General features: G+C 33.0%; 2 protein-coding genes across 13 annotated transcripts in view; one reads left to right on the forward strand and one right to left on the reverse strand.

Moving 5' to 3' along the window:
• The window catches only part of SCEL (sciellin), a 732,032-nt gene that overhangs the window by 342,342 nt on the left and 369,203 nt on the right, over positions 1–20,487 (forward strand). The gene's annotated exons all lie outside the window — the stretch shown is intronic.
• The window catches only part of MYCBP2 (MYC binding protein 2), a 254,870-nt gene that overhangs the window by 163,116 nt on the left and 71,267 nt on the right, over positions 1–20,487 (reverse strand). For 10 of the 12 annotated variants that reach the window (XM_081815067.1, XM_081815064.1, XM_081815066.1 and 7 more), the window contains 5 exons: positions 18,410–18,555; positions 17,977–18,078; positions 10,072–10,179; positions 2,616–2,735; positions 1,249–1,330 (listed from right to left, as the gene is read on the reverse strand). In XM_081815067.1, the coding sequence (XP_081671193.1) occupies positions 1,249–1,330; positions 2,616–2,735; positions 10,072–10,179; positions 17,977–18,078; positions 18,410–18,555 (558 nt within the window). The remainder of the gene's footprint in view (positions 1–1,248; positions 1,331–2,615; positions 2,736–10,071; positions 10,180–17,976; positions 18,079–18,409; positions 18,556–20,487) is intronic. The other 2 variants (XM_081815062.1, XM_081815063.1) reach the window with 2 other exon arrangements.

Below are 20,487 nucleotides of genomic sequence, written 5' to 3' on the forward strand. Positions count from 1 at the left end.
TTTGGGGCTCCTTCAAAGGCAACCTCAGCTTGAGGACACCCCATTGCCTGCCTGAAACTCTCTCAGAACCGCACTTCACTCTAGACACTTCCTACTCTATCCTTCCTTCCTTCCTCTCTCAGGGGTCAGACCTGTGACCTGGGCATTGTCTGACAGTTTTCCCTGCTTATTCCTGCTCTTTTCCCTTTTAACTTCCACAGGAGCTTTCTCCCAATGAATCCTTTGCACATCACGTCCTGTCTTAGCAACTTCTTCTTCAAGTCCTGAACTAATAAAGATGGATTTTCTATACTTTTGGCCAAAAGCATTCTCACTACTGTATTAAGCAGGAAATGGATTCAGCTGTTTTAGGAAAGCCAAAGTTAACAGGGACTTAAACAAGATAGAAGTTTATTTCTCTCTCAGCTAAGCGTCCACTTGTAAGGAGCCAATGTGGCAGTTCTACGGTGTCAGGGACTCAAACTATTTCTATCTTGTAGCTCTGCCAATCTCAATACATGGTTTCCAATTTATGATTGCTGTATCAACTTCTCCAGTTCCTGCCACCAAACATGGATTCCAGGCAGCAAGCTGGGAAGGAAGGAGAGGAGCATGGTTCCAAAGCACAAAGCATTTTAGTTCACACGGCCATATTCTGCAGCAATGGAGGGAGGAAAACGAAGTCTTTAGCTGCATGGTCATGTCACCAACTAAAACTCTACTCCCAAATGAAGTAGGGAAGAATGAGTATAAGGCAATGTCTGGTAGCCTCCACCACAATTAGTTCTTCACTATTCTGGATAAGTCAAACAGTTTTCTCTGAAAGACCACAGGCTTTGTTTAAAAATTATTCACATGTTTCCATGATTTCATGTTAATATTAGACCAAAATTTCAAAACAGACAACATCAAGGAATATGAATGAATCCATTGCTGATTTTTAAAAATGCAATTTGGGGATATTCACTGTCTTTTCTATTGCCATGAACAGCCTTTAAAAAAATAGTAATTATTAAGAATACGGTAGGATTTTGTGATAATCATAGTTAATCTTATATTTTAAATGTATAAAACGTAAATCAACTTTTCTTCTGAAACCACAAAATAATCTATCCTCACAAAAGCACTCAACCACAAAATCAAGATCCACCAATAATTTATGGGCTACACTTTACAAAACAGTGGTATAAATACAATTTCAGGTGTAGAAATATATATTTAGAAAGAAAAAAGAAAACAAAACAAAACAGTATCTTCAAGTCAGAGTACCTGGAATTGACATCTCCATGTCCTAGTTGCCCATGCTGCCCATATCCAAATGTATAGACATCTCCATTTTCCATTAAAACCACTGAAACCAAAATACACAGCTTTTTTTTATTATATGCATCTTATATTTCTATCATAAAAATTCTGAAAGCAGTATAATATTCACTATTTAAAATTTACAGAGCCATTAAATGGGTAATTGACATCAATGGATAAAGAATATGTAGCATACGTATATACAATGTAATATTATTCAGCCATAAAAAAGAATGAAATCTTGCCATTTGCAACAACATGGATGGACTTAGAGAGTAAAAGAAAGTCAGAGAAAGACAAATACTATATGATTTCACTCATTTGTAGAATTTAAGAAACAAAACAAATGAGCAAAGGGAAAAAAAGATTGAGAGAGACAAACCAAGAAACAGAATCTTAACTATAGAGAACCAACTGATGGTTACCAGAGGGGAGATGGGTTGGGAGGATGGGTGAAATAGTTGATGGGGATTAAGGAGTGCACCAGTCATATGAGCACCAGATGATTAAAATAAAAACTTGAAAAAAAAAAAAAAAGGGTAACTGAATCACAGGCAATTTATATTTAGTAAGATAATATAATTTTAGTTCATAATACATTAAAATTCTTATAAATACCCCTTAATAATATTAATATTTAATAAGATACCGGTTTGGGCCAACTGTAAAACCCTATCAATAATGAGTAGAAAATTCCATAGAAAATAACGTTCTCTCATATCTAGGATAATTATATAGGTAGCACATGGGTTTGAGCTCTGTACAATTTATGCACAACTTCAGTGAAATGTTAGAACCTTAATATCTGTCAATGCCTTATCAAATAAGGAAATACATTTAGTACCAAAGAAAGAATTTAACATTTTTTATTTTTATAACAGTTGAATAGTACAACCTACGCTATATAGGTCAAATGTCAATAATTTACTAAGAATTTAATTATTTTCTACATTTTAAGAAAAGAAATTTGTTGATACACATTTTTCATTGAACAGTAGCAAAATATGGGACCAGGTGATAAAAATCGCAGAATCCTAGAGTGCAAAGGGATTTTAGGGATTATTTCATCTTCAGGAGTTTCATTAATTGAATTATAAAATAAGTCTATCAGAAGACAGATTAAAAACCAGATTTCTAGACAAATACCTATTCTATCATGCCACAGTTTTTAAAAAGAGATTCTGTAACAAATACAAAGCTTTTACAGATTGGAGAGAAATTGCCATACTACAGCTTTTAACACATACTAAATAGACTACATTTGTCAAAACTAAACAAATATTTAGCACAATTGTAAAAATGCAGTTATACCCTAAAGTTCCAGCTGCTACCTGAATGGTGAAATCCACAGCTGACTTGTACTGCCCGGAGCTCACAGTCAAATCGCACAGAGCCTGGAGGATATGTTGTGATTTTGCTGGCATCTTTTTCTCCTCGTTCTCCACTTCCATCTGTAAGTGTCATAATTTGTGATTAAGCCATTATTCATCTTCAAAATAAAACTTTAAATCAGTTTACTATGGAAGAACAAGAGAAAAATGTTAAGAGAAATAAGCAAGAAGAATCTGCAGCTGTTAGAAGTGATAGATCAAGAATCTACCTGCAAAGAAGCAATTTTGGAAAGATAGACTATATATTTCTGTTTGCAAATATCACTAAATCAATAAAAACAGAGAAAAGATTTGGTTATGGATAAAAACTATTAAGCTAGTCAGTTATGTAATGTAAATGGGTCATTAAATTATACAAATAACAAAATCCTAATTAGTTTACATGGGAAAATTTAGTTTGCATAAAAATAACTGCATGCAAAGTCATTTAACAATTATTTTAAACTCAGTGATAGTGTTAGTACCAGCCACATAAAAAAAAATTCCTAGTTGACTTGCAAATGACTTAGATTTCCCATATACATCTCAGAAAGGCTACCCTGTCCATCAGTATTGTTACACTCAACTGAACTTTAAAAAATGTATAAAGACCAAAGAGCTTTATCCAATATATTGTAATCCAATGGCTGGCTCTCATTCATCTTTCCTGTCCCACCCTACCCCTCAGCCATTCTACTTTGTGGTCTTCTTCTGGCCCCCAAACACTACTCTCAACCAAACCTTTCTGTTTCAGTTCTTCTTTCTTCCCCCCTTCTTTTTATAATTTCCTCCCTTGAACTTGCTTCAAGCATTTTCCTCCACTCCTATTTTTTACATTTGACTGTGAATATTCTGGCATTCTGACCATAAAATAAAATCCACATTCCAGAATATAAAACTTTAGTTTGGAATGTGTAAATAAGGGAGACAACTCATTTTTCCTAATCTAAAACTATACATCACTAACATATGACCTCTGTATCATCAAGATTCAAATTCCTTGCACATGGAATAAATGTAAATCTGGAAGGAATTTCAAAAGGTCAACTAGTCTAAGCCACTCTCACGTGGTATAGCAACTCTAAACAAGTGTGTATAATATGCAGATACACATGTGGATCTACACACATTTTTAATTACATCTGAATTTTTATTGCCCATTTTAGAATGCTAGACAGAAAAACATCAAATCCTGTTATGTTCAGTGTTACCCTTTCTTTTTTTATATAGTATTTCTAACCTTTAGTAATAATCCAGGTAAGACAAGATTGGCCTAAATTATGAGTTCCCTTTTTATAACTAACTTTCTATTATTTCAAAATTCTTTAAACTCTTTATAACACTAGGACAGTAAAACCTCACTAATTCGGAATAACATAGAATGGGTTGGCCCATATGACTTACTGAGAAAGTCTTAATCATAAAACATTTAGGTAAAAATTCAGTTCTAATACCTTCACAAGCAGTACAGAGTATAGACTAAATGCTACAATAAATAAAATGTGGTTACCTACATTATAATTCAAAATAGGCCTATATTACATAAAAATGTACCATAAACATAAAAGTCCTTTAACATACAAGAATTAATTGCTGGACCCAGAGGCTGAAGGCACGTTGAAGGAATCCTTCATTTCTTGAGCCCTTGGTTTGAAAAGCTAGTGTTTTAGACAGGTTTCCCCTTATAAGTATGACCCTGAAAATTCAGAGGAAGAAATTACTTTGATTTTTTTACTCAAAAAAGATCACAAATACTGCATCTGAAGTATAATAAATTCTGAATTAGTGAGAGGTTTTACTATAATAGGATAAAGAATAGGATTCCTCTTTTGCTAAATTATCTAATGTGGGTTTGCCAAATTAAATCTGCAAGAATGAATGGCCTAAAAAAGAAAAAAAATAACAACACTTTGTTTAACTCCATCCAAAATGAAATACAATCTTAGTTCAGAGACTCCTTGCTTGGAAAGACAGTGGAATGGTTAATATAAATGAGGGCCTATACAAAAAGGAATAAGTATTGTTTAAAAACTAAAGATGACAGATGTATAGAAATTTTACAGCTTTATCTCAATTGGTAAAAATATCTAATTATTAAAACCAAATCTAATCTAACAGAGAAAACAAACTGTGTTCACATGATTTTGTCAGACTTAGCAAAATTCAATATTACAAGTATCATTCTACTTTATATAAATGTATTGATGCTTAATTAGAAGTTTCTACCTTTGAGTTTAGCATTTTGCCCTCTCCCATGAGTCAGAGATTAATATAGATACAAATCCCACAATAGAGGTATAGCATCAGGGAAGGAGAAAAAAAAAAAAAGCCTAGTAATTTACTAATTAAAATCATAGTGATTAAAAGAGTATTAGTTATTATTTAAAGGTAAAAATAATACTGGAAACATTTTGTTCAAGTTCATCTAAACAAACCTGTATCTAACTATATAAAATACTCTCTCAATTATTACAGATAGTGAAAACATAACAAGTAAAAGAAAAAAAAAACAGGGATGAAGTTCTTGATCATTATCAGCAGTAGTGGAAGAATTTTAAAAAATATATATCTGTATCTGGTATTTGATGTCAGTTTAAAAGATCAAGTATACTTCTAACAGTTTAGTAATTTACAGGTTATCAAAGAAAAAAAAAGGTACCTGATTCATAGCCAAAAATTCAGTGTCAATTCAAGAATCAGCAAGTGAAATTCAGCAAGATTAATTCTGCTCAAGCTTGTTATTCAGTAAAGTGATAATGAGCAGCAACAAAGTTAATCTCAGATTTGCAGGAAAAATAATTAGGTCTGAATATTCTTATATTTGGCCATTTAGGTATAAGCATATCTGCATTTTCCCCTAATATGAGTATGTTCATACATATGTGATAATGAAACTATAAAAGCTTTGACAGATACCTAAAATATTGTATATATATATGCTACACTATTTATGCATATTTGTGTACACACATAGAGAAAAGAAGATTCAATATCTAAAGGACTCTAACTTTTAATTTTGATCTTTACTTAAATCTACACTTTCTTGGGTAATCTTATAGTCATGCATATCACAAAACGTATCACAGAACACAGTGAGTATGTTGAGCAAAATGACTAAAAGAAAACAGCAAAGCACTTATCAAATACAATTAGCTATGCACTTACTTTATGCTAAACACTGTGAAAATTTAAATAGTACAGTGGAGAAGTGTTTTGGGGCACTGAAGACTAAGAGACTTGAATTGGAATTCTGGCTCTCCTATTTGCTAGCTGTATGACAACTGGACACTGGACGTTCTTTAAGCCTTTGCTTTCCCATCTATAAAATAGCAATAATGGACATTACTTCACAAGGTCCTGAGTATTAAGTGAAATAATATATAAAAAGTGCTCAATCAATATTCACTATTGTTGCTTTTTAAATATCAATACAATAATCTCATGATACCAGTATTGTTACTCTGCTTTGCAGCTGGGAAAACCAAGGCTTAGAAGGGTTAAGTAACCAGCCCTAGTAATAAGTAGTAGGGCAGTTTTGAAGTTTGATCAAAAACAAGGATCAACGATGTGGATGGAACTGGAGGGTATTATGCTGAGCAAAATAAGTCAATCAGAGAAAGACATGTATCATATGACCTCACTGATATGAGGAATTCTTAATCTCAGGAAACAAACTGAGGGTTGCTGGAGTGGTGGGGTTGGGAGGAATGGGGTGGCTGGGTGATAGACATTGGGGAGGGTATGTGCTATGGTGAGCGCTGTGAATTTAGTAAGACTGCTGGATCACAGACCTGTACCTCTGAAACAAATAATACATTATATGTTAAAAAAAAAAAAAGACGATAGCAAGAAGGGAAGAATGAAGGGGGGGAAATCGGAGGGGGAGACGAACTGTGAGAGACTATGGACTCTGAGAAACAAACTGAGGGTTCTAGAGGGGAGGGGGTTGGGGGGATGGGTTAGCCTGGTGATGGGTATTAAAGAGGGCACGTTTCTGCATGGAGCACTGGGTGTTATATGCAAACAATGAATCATGGAACACTACATCAAAAACTAATGATGTATGGTGATTAACATAACATAATTAAAAAAAAAACAAGGCTCATGTATTTCACAAACACCAAATGGCTGACATCTTAAACCTTTTGTAAAAATAAACTAATTACATATTTAACAAATCTCAAATTTTGTGCCTTTTGGATAATTCTAAAAGAGAAAGCGGGGGCGCCTGGGTGGCTCAGTCATTAAGCATCTGCCTTCGGCTCAGGTCATGATCCCAGGTCCCTGGGATCGGGCCCCGCATCGGGCTCCCTACTCCGCGGGAAGCCTGCTTCTCCCTCTCCTACTCCTCCTGCTTGTGTTCCCTCTCTCGCTGTGTCTCTCTCTGTCAAATAAATAAAATCTTTAAAAAATAAAAAATAAAAAAAAAAGAGAAAGCAAAGAATTCAAAGAATATATATGTATATACACATACATATATATCTTAATTTAATCTTCATATCAACATAATCAGTTAGGAATTATCATTCTTATTTTTTTTTTTTTTAAAGATTTTATTTATTTATTTGACAGAGACAGAGACAGCGAGAGCAGGAACACAAGCAGGGGGAGTGGGAGAGGGAGAAGCAGGCCTCCCGCCGAGCAGGGAGCCCGATGTGGGACTTGATCCCAGGACCCTGGGATCATGACCTGAGCCGAAGGCAGTCGCTTAACCAACAGAGCCACCCAGGCGCCCTTATCATTCTTATTTTTAAAAAAAGGAAAACTGAAGCCTAAGAGATTATGAAATTTATGAACAGCCACATAGTTCTAAAAAATGACAAATTTGGGACTAAAACTGAGGCCTAATTCCAAAGGCTCTAATATTTCCATTACACCACACCCATTTCTAAACAGAAAATAGGTGTAAAATACACACAGATGTTTATCAGTGAGCCTTCGGGCTTTCACATTAGTCACTCCAAGCCAGATTTCAGGACTGTCTCCAGAGCAATTCAGATGTTCCTAACCAGGAGTACTACATCAAAATCCTTTTCTATGTAAGGCACTGAATAGCTGAAACAAATGTTAATGCACTTATCTGTTTGAAATACAGTCTGTGGTTACATTTCTAAAATAACTTACTATATGTTTTATGGATTATATGTTATACTTATTAACTGAGACTTATATAGTCTAGGTTGCCTCTAGTCAGATTTTGCCTGTAACAGGATGGATTCTATGACTTTCTCTGAATTCTCTCCAATCAGCCAGAAGCTCTCCAACTTTCCATCTTAGAACCCACTCCTGTGAACAATAAACCCACAGTTCTTACCCTCCACACACCCCCACAAAAAAGTTATAGTCGAGACAATTTTAACTATTACCGTCCTACAATTTGTACCTACAGTGTAATTAAATGTAAGACAGAACACAGCAATTAATATAGTAAATTTCTCAGTGGAAGACAACCAGGGTAAGAAAAAAAGAGAAAAACATATGTAGGAAAAATTTATTAAAAGACCGTGATTATATGTAGCATGAGTAAAAGCAGTGCAAGGTGAGATGATTAAATGACAGGGACAGTGAATGCAAAGGGAATAGGGAGAGAGAATTTGTGGGTGTACAGGAATTAGTGAGTGGTAAGTTAATACTCTATATAAAATAGAGCACCATTTGATAAAATATTATTTACTTACACTTTAAATTCATTTTGGTGGTAAAGAGATGAAACTGTTTCACTCTATAAAACCTGATAAAAACACATACACACACACACAACTGGCTGTATACTGTAATACCACAAGTAAGTCCTTCTAAAGAGGTTACTACAAAAACGCAGTCTTGTTATAAGATAAACCTGTGGTAGATAAGATGGCAGTAAGGCTAGTTACTGTTGATTAACTTTTGCAGCTACTCAATGAAGACACTGAAAAGTCTGTTTTAAATTTGTAACCCTAGTCTTCATTTAGCATTTCATTTTCAAATTCTGCAAAAAATTAGGATGTTTGGCCATCAGATACTAACATGGAGCTGAAAAAGTTTTAAACTGTTTCATGAAATGTGAACATTTAACCTCAGGTAAAGTACTGGAAAAATTCCACTTTCCATTAAATGGGGGTAAAAAAAAGACACTGAGAAAATCCATCCTAATAGTGGCATAGTATAAAATATGAGATCAGAGATTCTGGCAATAAAATAATTTACATATAGTATACCCCAAATATCGTTCCTTAGATTTAAATATTTATAGCATTATTAGGGCACTCAGTAAATAAAGCAATCACAAATTTTTCCTATGGCTAATCACATTAGATTTAAAATATTCTCTATTTTTATTTCTGTAGAATATATCTTAAATAGTGCCCCACCAGTGCTTTGACTAATAACAGGGGTTTTGTTTGTTTTGTTTTGTGATTTTGCTTTGAGTGGCAAACTGATAAATTGATAGAGGCAAATGTAAATAAAGTAAATTATAATATATTGCATATGAAAGTTTAAAAATAAAATTAGTCTAACAGTTTTGCAGCAAAAGAAAAATAAGACACAAAACAGGTTAATTTGTCCATATGGAATGTATGTGTTTAAAACTGTATTCTATTTTGTGGGGTATATCCTGAGCATTTAAGAAAGCAGCAACGAAAGTTATACTTGTCAAAGAGCCCCTGGTTCACATGCCAGGATTCAAGGCAGAATTTATATATAAATTTATAAATTCTCTGCATTAAATTCTTTCCTGATATTAGTTTACCCATAGCTGTAGTTTAAAAGAAAATAAACTTGCTTTAGGAATATTTCTAATTAACCCAGAGCTGTGAGATCTCAAAGAATTATTCAGAAATAGATTCTTAGTCAATTCACAGACTTGTCGAGACCTCTGACAGTTTTCGAGGACTAGAATAGGTTTATATAACTCATTCTTTGCTTACACCTATCAGCATTTAACCCTCAAATACCAAGTAATTTGTGTGTGTTGTGTATATAAACTTTAATATTAAAACAATGGAAAAGTGTAATAGCAATCAACTCATTATCACTTTATACACTGAATTTAGTAATTTTGTTAATTCTAAAGCATTTTTTTAAAAAAGGACTATAAAATGTCAAATAGCAGACATCTAAGAGCAAATAATAAAGGATAAAGAACAGAAAGTAGTAATTATTTTCTACCTTCCCTCAACGTTATGAAATTTGAAAAGAAATGGAAAAGAAAAAGATACACTGCAAAATGTCTTCTTTAAGTTAACAAATAAAAAGAAATGAGACTGACAGTCACTGACAAACAGTACATCTTTCAGCATGTTCTTTCTCCTCAGGCTATATAATGATAGAAGCAAAGTAGAAGAATTAGGTTTGTGCATTTTCCCAGAGAAAAAATTCAAATGAGTGGAAGAAACTGGGGAGGTATCCCACCTAATTGATAAGGAAGACCAAATACCTTTGTGCTTGTCCCGTTTATGCTTTAGCTGAGCTGGATGGGATCTGAGTCTGGCTAGAGCCTGTTCTCGATGGTTCATAAAAATAGGACCAGCAAATACAAGGGGGCCTGAGGAGAAACATTTTGTATGTGCATAGAAAAGCTCACAAAATGAAAACACTACAATGAATAAAAATAATTCAAACTAAAAAGCATGGAAATTTATTCTTTACTGTTTTAGACATTATACTTTTCCCCCAGTTCCCCCACGTTAATCTCCCACCCCCATTCCACACACAAGTTTTAATATCTGAACTATAGGTGATAAAGTAAAATTTCTTTTAACTCATAAAATTATCACATAGTTACTAACAGTCTCAAGTACATAATCAGAAAGTTCAATTAAAACAAATCATCTTACAAATATTTTTAATATCATATATATTCAAACTTAGTAAACCATTAATAGAAAACAATATATTTCCTATTAAAATAACAAAATAATTTTTAAATTAATAATTAAATTTTAACAAGGTCTTCAAGATTTAATATCCACATCAGTCTTGCTACAAAACCAAGATAAATGTTATTGACTCAACTACATTCTGCCATACAGGTAGGAAAACAAGACAGCAAAAAACAAAACAAAACCAAAAATTACTATGATATGATGTATACATATACACATATGGACACACATTCATGGACATGAATATATATAAAATCACTACGAGGACAGGATTATAGAAGTTGTATTTAATTTTCTAAAAAGAATAAATCTAAGTTTAAATGTGATTTCTGTAACAACATATACAAAATCAGAAACAAGGCATTGATACTGAAGAGGGTAATCTAACCCAAGTAACATTTTTGGAACATTAACAATTCTCTGATAAAATAATTTCTTTCTGAAGCTCCACTATGTACATACACACACATATACAAATGCACATTCATACAGATTACAGTTATTTCCACTTATATTCAAGAAAAAAATCAATAGCAAAATTAATTTCAATAAAAATTATAATTTGCTTTTCTCTACTATCATTTAGCTTAAAAGGGGAAAACTTTAAGTTATATCTTAAAATTTCAGTTCTTTTCTTATAGAATTGAACTATCCTTTCCTTGAGTTTGAGCAACATCAAAAATGCCTGCAAATTTCAAAACACTCTAAATCTGACATTAAGAAGTTACCAAATTTGAAACGGGAATTGACAGTACATAAGCACTGAATGTTTTTAATTAAAGCCAGTTTTTTCATGATTCTCTATATCTCTTCAGCTATAATTAATTTTTCTAACAATGGAACAAAATAAAACTACTGCCCTATAATAAAATTTGACAAATGCAAATTCAACACCAAAGTACCCTTCATTAAATATTAAAAAATGGGTAGGAAAAACATATTTTAATTATGTCTTGAGATATAAATAAAAAATGCAGGCATCACCAATTCTATGAAAAACCAAGAATAACATATTCTATGATTACTACAGATAGAAATATGCTAATTTAAAGTTAACAGAAAAATTAAATATTATTTCCTAGTAATGCAGTAGCAATTATTTTCAAGCTAAGATTAGATAAATATGAACAAAATGTCTTATTTCTTCAACATGTATTTTTTTTCAATTAATATAAACCACTCTAAAAAGCATGAGACACTTTCCAACTACCCCAAAGAACTATAAATATCAAAATAACAGTAATATTAAGTTACAGTACCCTTTTTCTGATTTCTATGGTCTGCCTGGGATATTATTTCTTCCTATAAAAATATTACACCCATAATATTCATAGTTATTTAGCTTCTCACTAAATTCAATCTTTTTAGGGTCTCTTGATATAAAAATTTAGAAGGCCCACAGGCAATCATGCCTAGAAAGTATACCATCTGAGCTCAATTGAAATCACCACTTATATCAGGCTATCAGGTTCTAAAATAGTAATGTCCCATGGACTAAAACAATTTTTCTTATAAACATAGTTCAGTCATTCACTTTTTTGCCATTTTTTATCTTTAATGTAACAGATACCAGGTACATGTATATTATGACAAAGACACAGATCTCATTAGAATTTAGTCCAATAGGGAAGATAGAAATAAAACAACTAAGAGTTGCAATATGTTGTGATAAATGTTATAAAGGAAATCTGTACACACCCTGAAGGATGAAAAGTGATCTATCTACTTGGGTGAAAGAATGAGAAAAAGTTTGCCGAGAGAAAGAAGGAAAGAGAGGGCATTCCAGGCAAAAGAAACAGGATTTATAAAAGCAAGCAGAGATTAAACAATATTGTATAGTCATTAAAAACACACATAATAGCCGAAATGGATGGAGTGCAGGGTTATGAAGCAGAAAGTGACAGGAAATGAGTCTGGAGCTACATATGAAAAACAGGTAATTACAATCTTTTTCTACCATGAAACTTTATTGTAGAGGTGTTGAGACATCCATGAAATGTTTTCAATTAGTCAACAAAGACATATTAAGTACTGACCAATTTCAGGCACTACACTTGGTCCTGGGAACTCTTGGAAAAACAAGACACCATCTCTGCTTTCAGAAGCTCACAGTCTAATGTGGGGAGGGGAGGCAGGGAGAGTTTACACACAACTCAACAAGAAATTTGACTGTGTGCTATGAGAAAATTAAGCACACTGAAGGGGCAGCCAGCAAACCTTAAGAGTGGGAATGTAGGGAGTTTTGGGGTACAAGAAGAGAAAATACCACATAAGCTAAGACTTAAAGAGGTAGTAGTACTACAAAGGTTCACAGATATGGGGGGAAAAAAACAGGCATAGGGAACAGGAAAAAGTAAAAAGAGATGAGGCTGAAGAGAGATTTTTTTTTAGATCTATTTATTTATTTGAGGGAGAGAGAGAGAGCATGAGCACATGAGCAGGGGGAGGGGCAGAGAGAGAGGGACAGGGAAAGAGACTCTCAAACAGACTTCCCAATGAGTGCTAACCTGATGCAGGGCTCAATCCCACAACCCTGAGATCATGACCTGGTCCGAAATCAAGAGTCAGATGCTTAACTGACTGAGCCACCCAAGCGCCCCAAGAAATCTAAATCTTTATGTGGGTTTTTTACACAGAAAATGCTTTTGTGCTATTTAAATCAGCAATGAGATAACACTTCATCATGTTTTATAAAAATTAAGAAGAACAATACATATGATGCTAGAAGAAAACATCACTCTCAGATATTAGTCTGGAGAAGATAAACTCCTGTAACATTTCAAAAACAATTTGAAATCTGTTAAAATTTAAAACATAAACACTCTCTGGCCCAGATATTCTATTTCTCCGAAGCTCTACTATATAAACAAAAACTCCAATATGGCTATAAGTTTAAAAATATTTATTGTAGAAAAACCCACAAAAACTTGAAAATAACCTAAATGTCCATCAACAAAATAATAGTTGAATAAACTGCAGTACAGCCACATTACCATATACTATATAGCTCTTAAATATAATGTAGTAGACCAATATTTACTAATTTAGTGTGTCTTCATGATGTAAAATGAGAAAAAGATGCTGCAAAGAACTGTATCTCTAATACAGTGCCACTTGTGTAAATAAACACTTGCCTATACTTTCACACATGGGTAGATATCAGCATAGTAGATATATGTGTAGATATATTATAATGGAGTAAGATATGGAAGTATACCCATTCGATTAAACCTCATTTGCTTGGTAGAAAGAATGGGAAGGTTAGGAAAAAAATTTAAGCAAGATAAAAAAAAATGTATATACTATCACATTAACCAAATACGTAAAACAAAACTGTCAGTGATACAACTCGAAATGTATAAAACTTGATTAGAAAATAAAGAGAATCCCCATATTACTTTAAAACGGCACTGCAATAAAGCACAAAATTTTTTTTCTGATATTACATTGCATGTAATCCTCATTTTAAAGGTTCAGAAAAGGGAGGTTCAGAGTGGTTAAATTCCAGGATCATACATCCCCAGTAAAAGTTAAGAAGCCAGGGTCTGAACCAAAGCCTAACTTCGGAAGCTATGCTCTGACCGCCATGCCACATAGCTTCGCCAACCACAGAACCTATCATCCGAGTGAAACTACTGAGAGGAAAAGGGCCTGGACAGTCAACATAAAATGCGACTTCCCAGGCAAGCCAGGACATAAGCTCACGGCCATCTACCGCTCCCAATTATGAAAGTTTGATGACATTTAGGGGAAAAGAAAGAAAAGCAGCCAACATTATTTGAGCTTAGTTCTCCTTACAAGAGAGCACTGAAAGGGAATACAAAGATAAGATCATTGACACAATCACCTAGTAGTTCTGAGGAGTTAAGAGAGTTCTACTTAAAAATTCCACTGAACAAGCAATTCACCTACAAAGTTAACAGAAGACTCAGAGAATTTAAACATCAACCAACCCTGTATTGCCTAAAAAGCTAAAATTTATCACAAATGTCACTGAAATAAAATATGTAAATGAATACACTGGTACCTAAGAATATACATTTAAGAAAAACATTACCTAAAAGAATAATATAAAAAATTTAAAGACTAAGTGCCAAATTAATAAAAATGCGGTAATAACACTGTTCTTTCAGGTTTCAACAGCACATTCCATTATATAAGTCTGTGTCATAAACAGCTGCAGCTAAATTACATCAATAGGCCTGAGGCTGAGCAAAGCTTTAATACAAGGACTAGGTCCTAAAATTCTGATCAACTTTGAAACAACACAAACTTGATAAATAGGATGAGACAGATAAATCAAGTAAAATAATTTGATACAATCTAATCCTGAAGTTCTGAAATTTCAACAGAGGTAAAAGCCAATTATTAATGAGTGTAATTACTAACTTATCACTAAATTGTTAATAACTAAGAAGTACCAAGAAGAGGCTAAGAAAAAAAATACAGGTATGTGTGGCAGTTGGAATACTAAAAATTTATTTTATTTTGTTTTGTCTTCCTCATTAAGACAAAACAAGACAAACAATTCTCCCTAGCTCTTTAGCAGAAGGCAGAAATTCGGATGCAGGCCCAGGTATTCTGCTGTAAAAGGTGCATGGAAGCAACTCTGAACATCCCTGCCCGGGAGCAGCCGTTCTCACACTTTAGCACCACCAGAGTTACCTGGTAGGCTTGTTCAAACACAGTTTGCTGGGCTCTGCTCCCTGAATTTCTGATTCAGAGGGTCTGAGGTAGGGCCTGAGAACAGGCAACTGTAACAAGTGCTCATGATGCTGGTCCCTTTGAGACCACTTTGAGAACCACTGTCCTACCATAATGAAAAGCGCAGTACTTAAAAGGCATTCCTCCATCCAATTAACATAAAAATATTTTTTAAAAAGCAAAGGTAAAGTACAAATGCCTTAGAACTAGTCTTTATTTTTTCAAGAAACAATGACTTAAGTTTTAATTTAAAAACATAACTCTTATTTTGTTTATAAAGTAATACACATATTGGAGATTATTTAAAAACATTATAAAGAACAAAATAAAAATCACCTATAAACTCACTTTTCAGGAAAAATCACTACTAACATTTTGGTATTTACCTTTCTAGTTTTTTCCCTATGCAAGTGTGGATATATCTCTGTGTATATTTTATTTTGTTTTCTTATAAAATTGCTAGCAATGGAGTACTGGGAAAGAATATAAAGATACTATCATAAAAGTGTCATATCACCATACTGGTTTTCAATTATTTAATATGGTATAAGAATTTCCTAAAGTCATTGAATAAGAATCTGCAGTCTGACTTTTAAAAATGGGTACACAGTTAAAATTCTTATTTAGAAGTATTTTTACAAAACAAAATGTACAAACAGGCTTCTCTTTGCATTGTACTGTGTTAAATGAAACACATGCATACTGTAACATGTCCTCACTGCACAATTCCATAGTAATGATGGCGATTGTGCAAAGCAAGGACATGGTTCTAATATGCACAAATTTCAGTATCACATAAGGTAACGAATGCCATAATTAAGGTCCATAATGAAGATCCTAACTCATCAAGAAAAGATATTTACTACATATTTTACTATATACTGTGTTTAAACAAAAATGAAAAAATTGTGTAAGAAAGAGCTCAACCAAAAAATAAAGACAAGACAAAATTTCTGTGCACCAATAATCTTTCTATATATTGAGGACAGAGGATGAAACGGACTTGTCAGAAAATATACACCAACTGCCTAGAACATAAGTCTGTGTTTATAAAATCAGATACAGTAATAAAATCTCTGTAAATATTTAAATAATGGAGTTTTTTAAACCTTTGAAAGGCTAGAGTTTATATTTTTAAGGTCTATGACACATTTTAAAATAAATGGCAAAAGAATATTCTGCAATCACAAAATTTTGTTGAACTAGTGCATAATCAATGTTCTTTTACTTTTGATATGCAGAAACATACTACAGCTAGAGAAAAAAAGCTTTTTTACAGAGGGAGAAAAAAACTAACAAAACACGCAGAGCAAGCAATTACATGTCATCATAAGGATTTGCTATACTTTGCTTGAAACATAAGAAATTGCTGTTTTTTGTAGGTCAATTCATATGATTCAACCCAATATTTCCCAAAAGAGAAAAAACAGGTAGTAAAAAGATGCACTGATAATTATCCTTAAACAAATCATATTAAAAGAAACTGTCACTCAATTACCATTTGTCATAAAGACCTAGAACTTAAATTTTACCCTATTTTCTATAAAACATTTAATATGCAATTTTCCCATATTTATATAATGTAAACAATGACAGTATCTACATTCTCATTAAAATAAACCACTTTTAAACATAATGATTTTATGTAAACATAGCCAGCTAACAGCAAATATTCCTATATCAATTAATCAGATTGTTTATCAGATCCTATAAAGAACAATCTTCAAGTTCCAAGCATATGTTTTACAACTTAAGTTTAATAAAAATAGAATTTACCAAACATGCTATATATTTTATGACTTACTCCATTTTACATTAAAAAAAAGTACCTAGAAAAAATTTGTAATGGTGGTTAAATGGATAATAGATTTTATTTCATTTATCAAGTCTCATGTCATTTCTAACAAGCATTTAAAATATGCACTATCAGTAAATATTTCCAATCAAGGTTTTGCCTGGCAGAGGAATAAAATCACAGATCTCTTTAACCATCTGTCTTAATCCTACAAAGAAAAGATTCTACTGGGCAACAACAGCTTTAGTAATATTTATATTTATCTCTGCTACTGGATGTATATTAAAATATCTATATTTTACTATCTGCTTATAACCACAGTGAAATGTATTTTCAGGCTGAGAAACGGTCATAAACAATGAGGAAAAGAGAAACAATACACCTATCTTTGCAATTAAAACCTGCAAAACTCTCCAACTTACCCTTCTTGTATATAACCAGAATAAGCTTTTTTGGGGGGGAAAAAAAAAAAGAAGACATATAAAAACATAATTATGCACTGGATTGAAAGAAGAATGCTGGGACCGTGCTCAAATGGAAATGATCATAGATGACTAAGAAAACAGAAATTAAAATACTATATTAAACTAATTTGTTGTTTATGGTTAAATAACAACCACGAGTCCAAAATCTGGGAGAAAGACCAGTTCTTAGAATTCATATTTATGTATTTTTTTAAGTTGCCATTGCTAATAGCTTTTGATGCTGGCAGATGGCATAATTCTTAATATGCCTGACTTACTATATAAACACCCTACTCTACTAAATTAAGTCTAAGTTAATAGCACAAATGTAAATACTCTGAATATTTTCACATGATTTTCATATGTTACTATAATGTTACTAATTTTAATTGCAATGTCTTACCAAGTCAGCCTATTCTGTAAACTTTCAGTGGTCTCAGTATAGGATAAGAAAATGGATTTTCATATACTTTTTCTCTGCAGCTACATCTTACCTCTTCCTTCCTCTAATCTGTGTCTCCTGATTACACGTTGTCGTTTTTCTTCTTGTCGTAACTGAAGGTGTTCTTCAATGTTAACCCCAGGTACTGGGACAGCTAGATGATTGACCAAAAAAAAAAAAAAAAAAAAAAAAACCACAAAGAAACACACAAAAAAAACATATATAGATAGATACAATAATAGATATGAAAGAACTATATGAAATTCAAGAAAGTAAAAGCTAACAAAACACTGATGAAAACACAAATTATTTTTACTCGAAGAATCTTAGCAAAAAAGAGAAAAAGAGCCTTACCCTTTAATTAGTGACACACTATCAGCTACCATATACGCAGTACTGCATAGTTAACTATTAATTTTTTTAGCACATACTAATATAAATTACTGAGCTGAGGACAAGATGTGTAGTACAATCCATCACATTACCTAACAGAAGATCTAAAGGTATCATCTCCTTCACTGCATCAAGAATTCCTCTTTGTCTTGCCTCCTGACCATCCAACTCTCTTGCACAAGCCTTGCAACACCCACACACGGCACAGCCAGATTCTCCGGAACCACAACCACAGATCCTTAAAAAATAAAAATAATTAACTGAAATGCTTCTACTCTTTCCCTAAAACTCTTTTCTATAATGTCTTTTCAGGATTTCTGAAATTAAGTTATATGAGTTAGCAATGAAATCATCCCTTCAGATCAGCACGTGCCAATTTTAAAGCATCGAATAGGTATGAATAGATGGAATAACTAAAAACAAGAGTTTATTAAGCTCCTCATAGGTATAATTGGTATATTTCTACAGAAAATACAAATGGATTCTGCCATCCTCAAAACCACTATTAACAAATATTTTAAAAGGTATCACAATTAGTAAAGCACCAGCAGCTTACTATTAAATGGTCTGAGTGGGTTAGTCAATTACCAAACAAACACTGTTCTCCACCAGCTAACTTAAAGGTGTGCATAGCCATCAGTAAGTGAGCTCAGCTTGCCAGCTTCATAGGTTATGTCTCCTTTTCTCTCTCTCGTTTATATGCCATGATCTCTCATTCTCTCCTTCCACTGGGTCCAACTGCCTGTTCCTTTTCCTCTTCTTTGTCCTGTTCTTATCAGTTGTGAACTAAGTGTATGCCACTGGATTACAACTGAGGACAAGAACACTCCCAGAAGTTGCCTACAGGGTCAGTGAACAACTAACTTCTTAGTCACCTATTTCGTGGATGTAGATAGAAGTCACAGCTTTAATGTTATTGCTGGATCGGAACTGAAAACCTTCAGACAGCTTCACTGAGCCTGCGGTTATCCAGATTTGTGGTGGTACAAGAGAAAGGATCCCCCTGGCAGCAGTTTTGAAAGACATAGCTAGGTACCCTGTGAAACTCCTGGGTTTAAAATGCAAGCATTATTGACAATTTGGAAGATCACTAACTATAGAAGTAAAAACTGATAAACTAATATGCCCTACTACATTGTCTATACGCACTATTTAAAAGATAATGTGGCATTCTAAATTTATTCTAAGATATGTAGCCACAATTCTATAATAATTGAAGTCATTTTTAATAGTGCAGAGTGTCCTGGCATATAGTCTTATGTTAATTTTATTCATTTATTCATTTTTGCCTCATTAATAAGGAAGTTACTATATTTGGTTAGGTACTGTCCATTTAGGTCTATAGGTTTAAGTTATAAATAATTACTGGAAACTGATAGTAGATCTCTGGGGAAAAGCACATAAAGAATAATTTTAGGAAGGATCAGAGAATTCAGAAATTCATTTATGATACTTACCAACTGCTTAAGTTCAGAGAAAACTTACTGTTAAAAAATCACAATATTTCAATAGCCTAAAAGAAAAGGCCTGTTATAAATGATTTATTTTCATATGTTAGGCCAAGTATCAAATTCTCCCCAACATTCAAGGGGAAAACTTGCATTCTGATTCTGCCAAACTCACATATAAAGTTTAAAGTAATGATAACATGGGACCCCAAAGGGGAAAAAAAAGGTCCAACAAAAGCAAAAGAGGATAAATATAAACAAGTATAATGCAACTTTAGAAGTAATAGTTCGTAGAACACCTAAAATTGTGAACATAAATTTAATTTATAAGAAAATTATATGTCTTTAATCGAGTATTTTATATGATATTTGATAATTCCATCCAGAAAAGATTAATGTTCAACAAAAATGAATAGATATTTGGCATTAAAACAGTCTTAGGAAAAGAACACAAATTAAGGTAGAGCCCCAAGACTTTAAGAAATTTATGACTTGTTTTTATTTATTTTTTTAAAGATTTTATTTATTTATTTGAGAGACAGCAAGAGAGATCACAAGCAGGAGGGAGAAGCAGACTCCCCGCTGAGCAGGGAGCCTGATGAGGGGCTCAATCCCAGGACCTTGGGATCATGACCTGAGCCGAAGGCAGATGCTTGACTGAGCCACCCAGGTGCCCCTACGACTTGTTTTTTTGTTTGTTTTCCATATTTTTTCTTTTTTTT

Source organism: Leptonychotes weddellii, chromosome 3, assembly GCF_054177405.1.
Source record: "Leptonychotes weddellii isolate Sample4059 chromosome 3, ASM5417740v2, whole genome shotgun sequence".
NCBI classification, from domain to species: domain Eukaryota; kingdom Metazoa; phylum Chordata; class Mammalia; order Carnivora; family Phocidae; genus Leptonychotes; species Leptonychotes weddellii.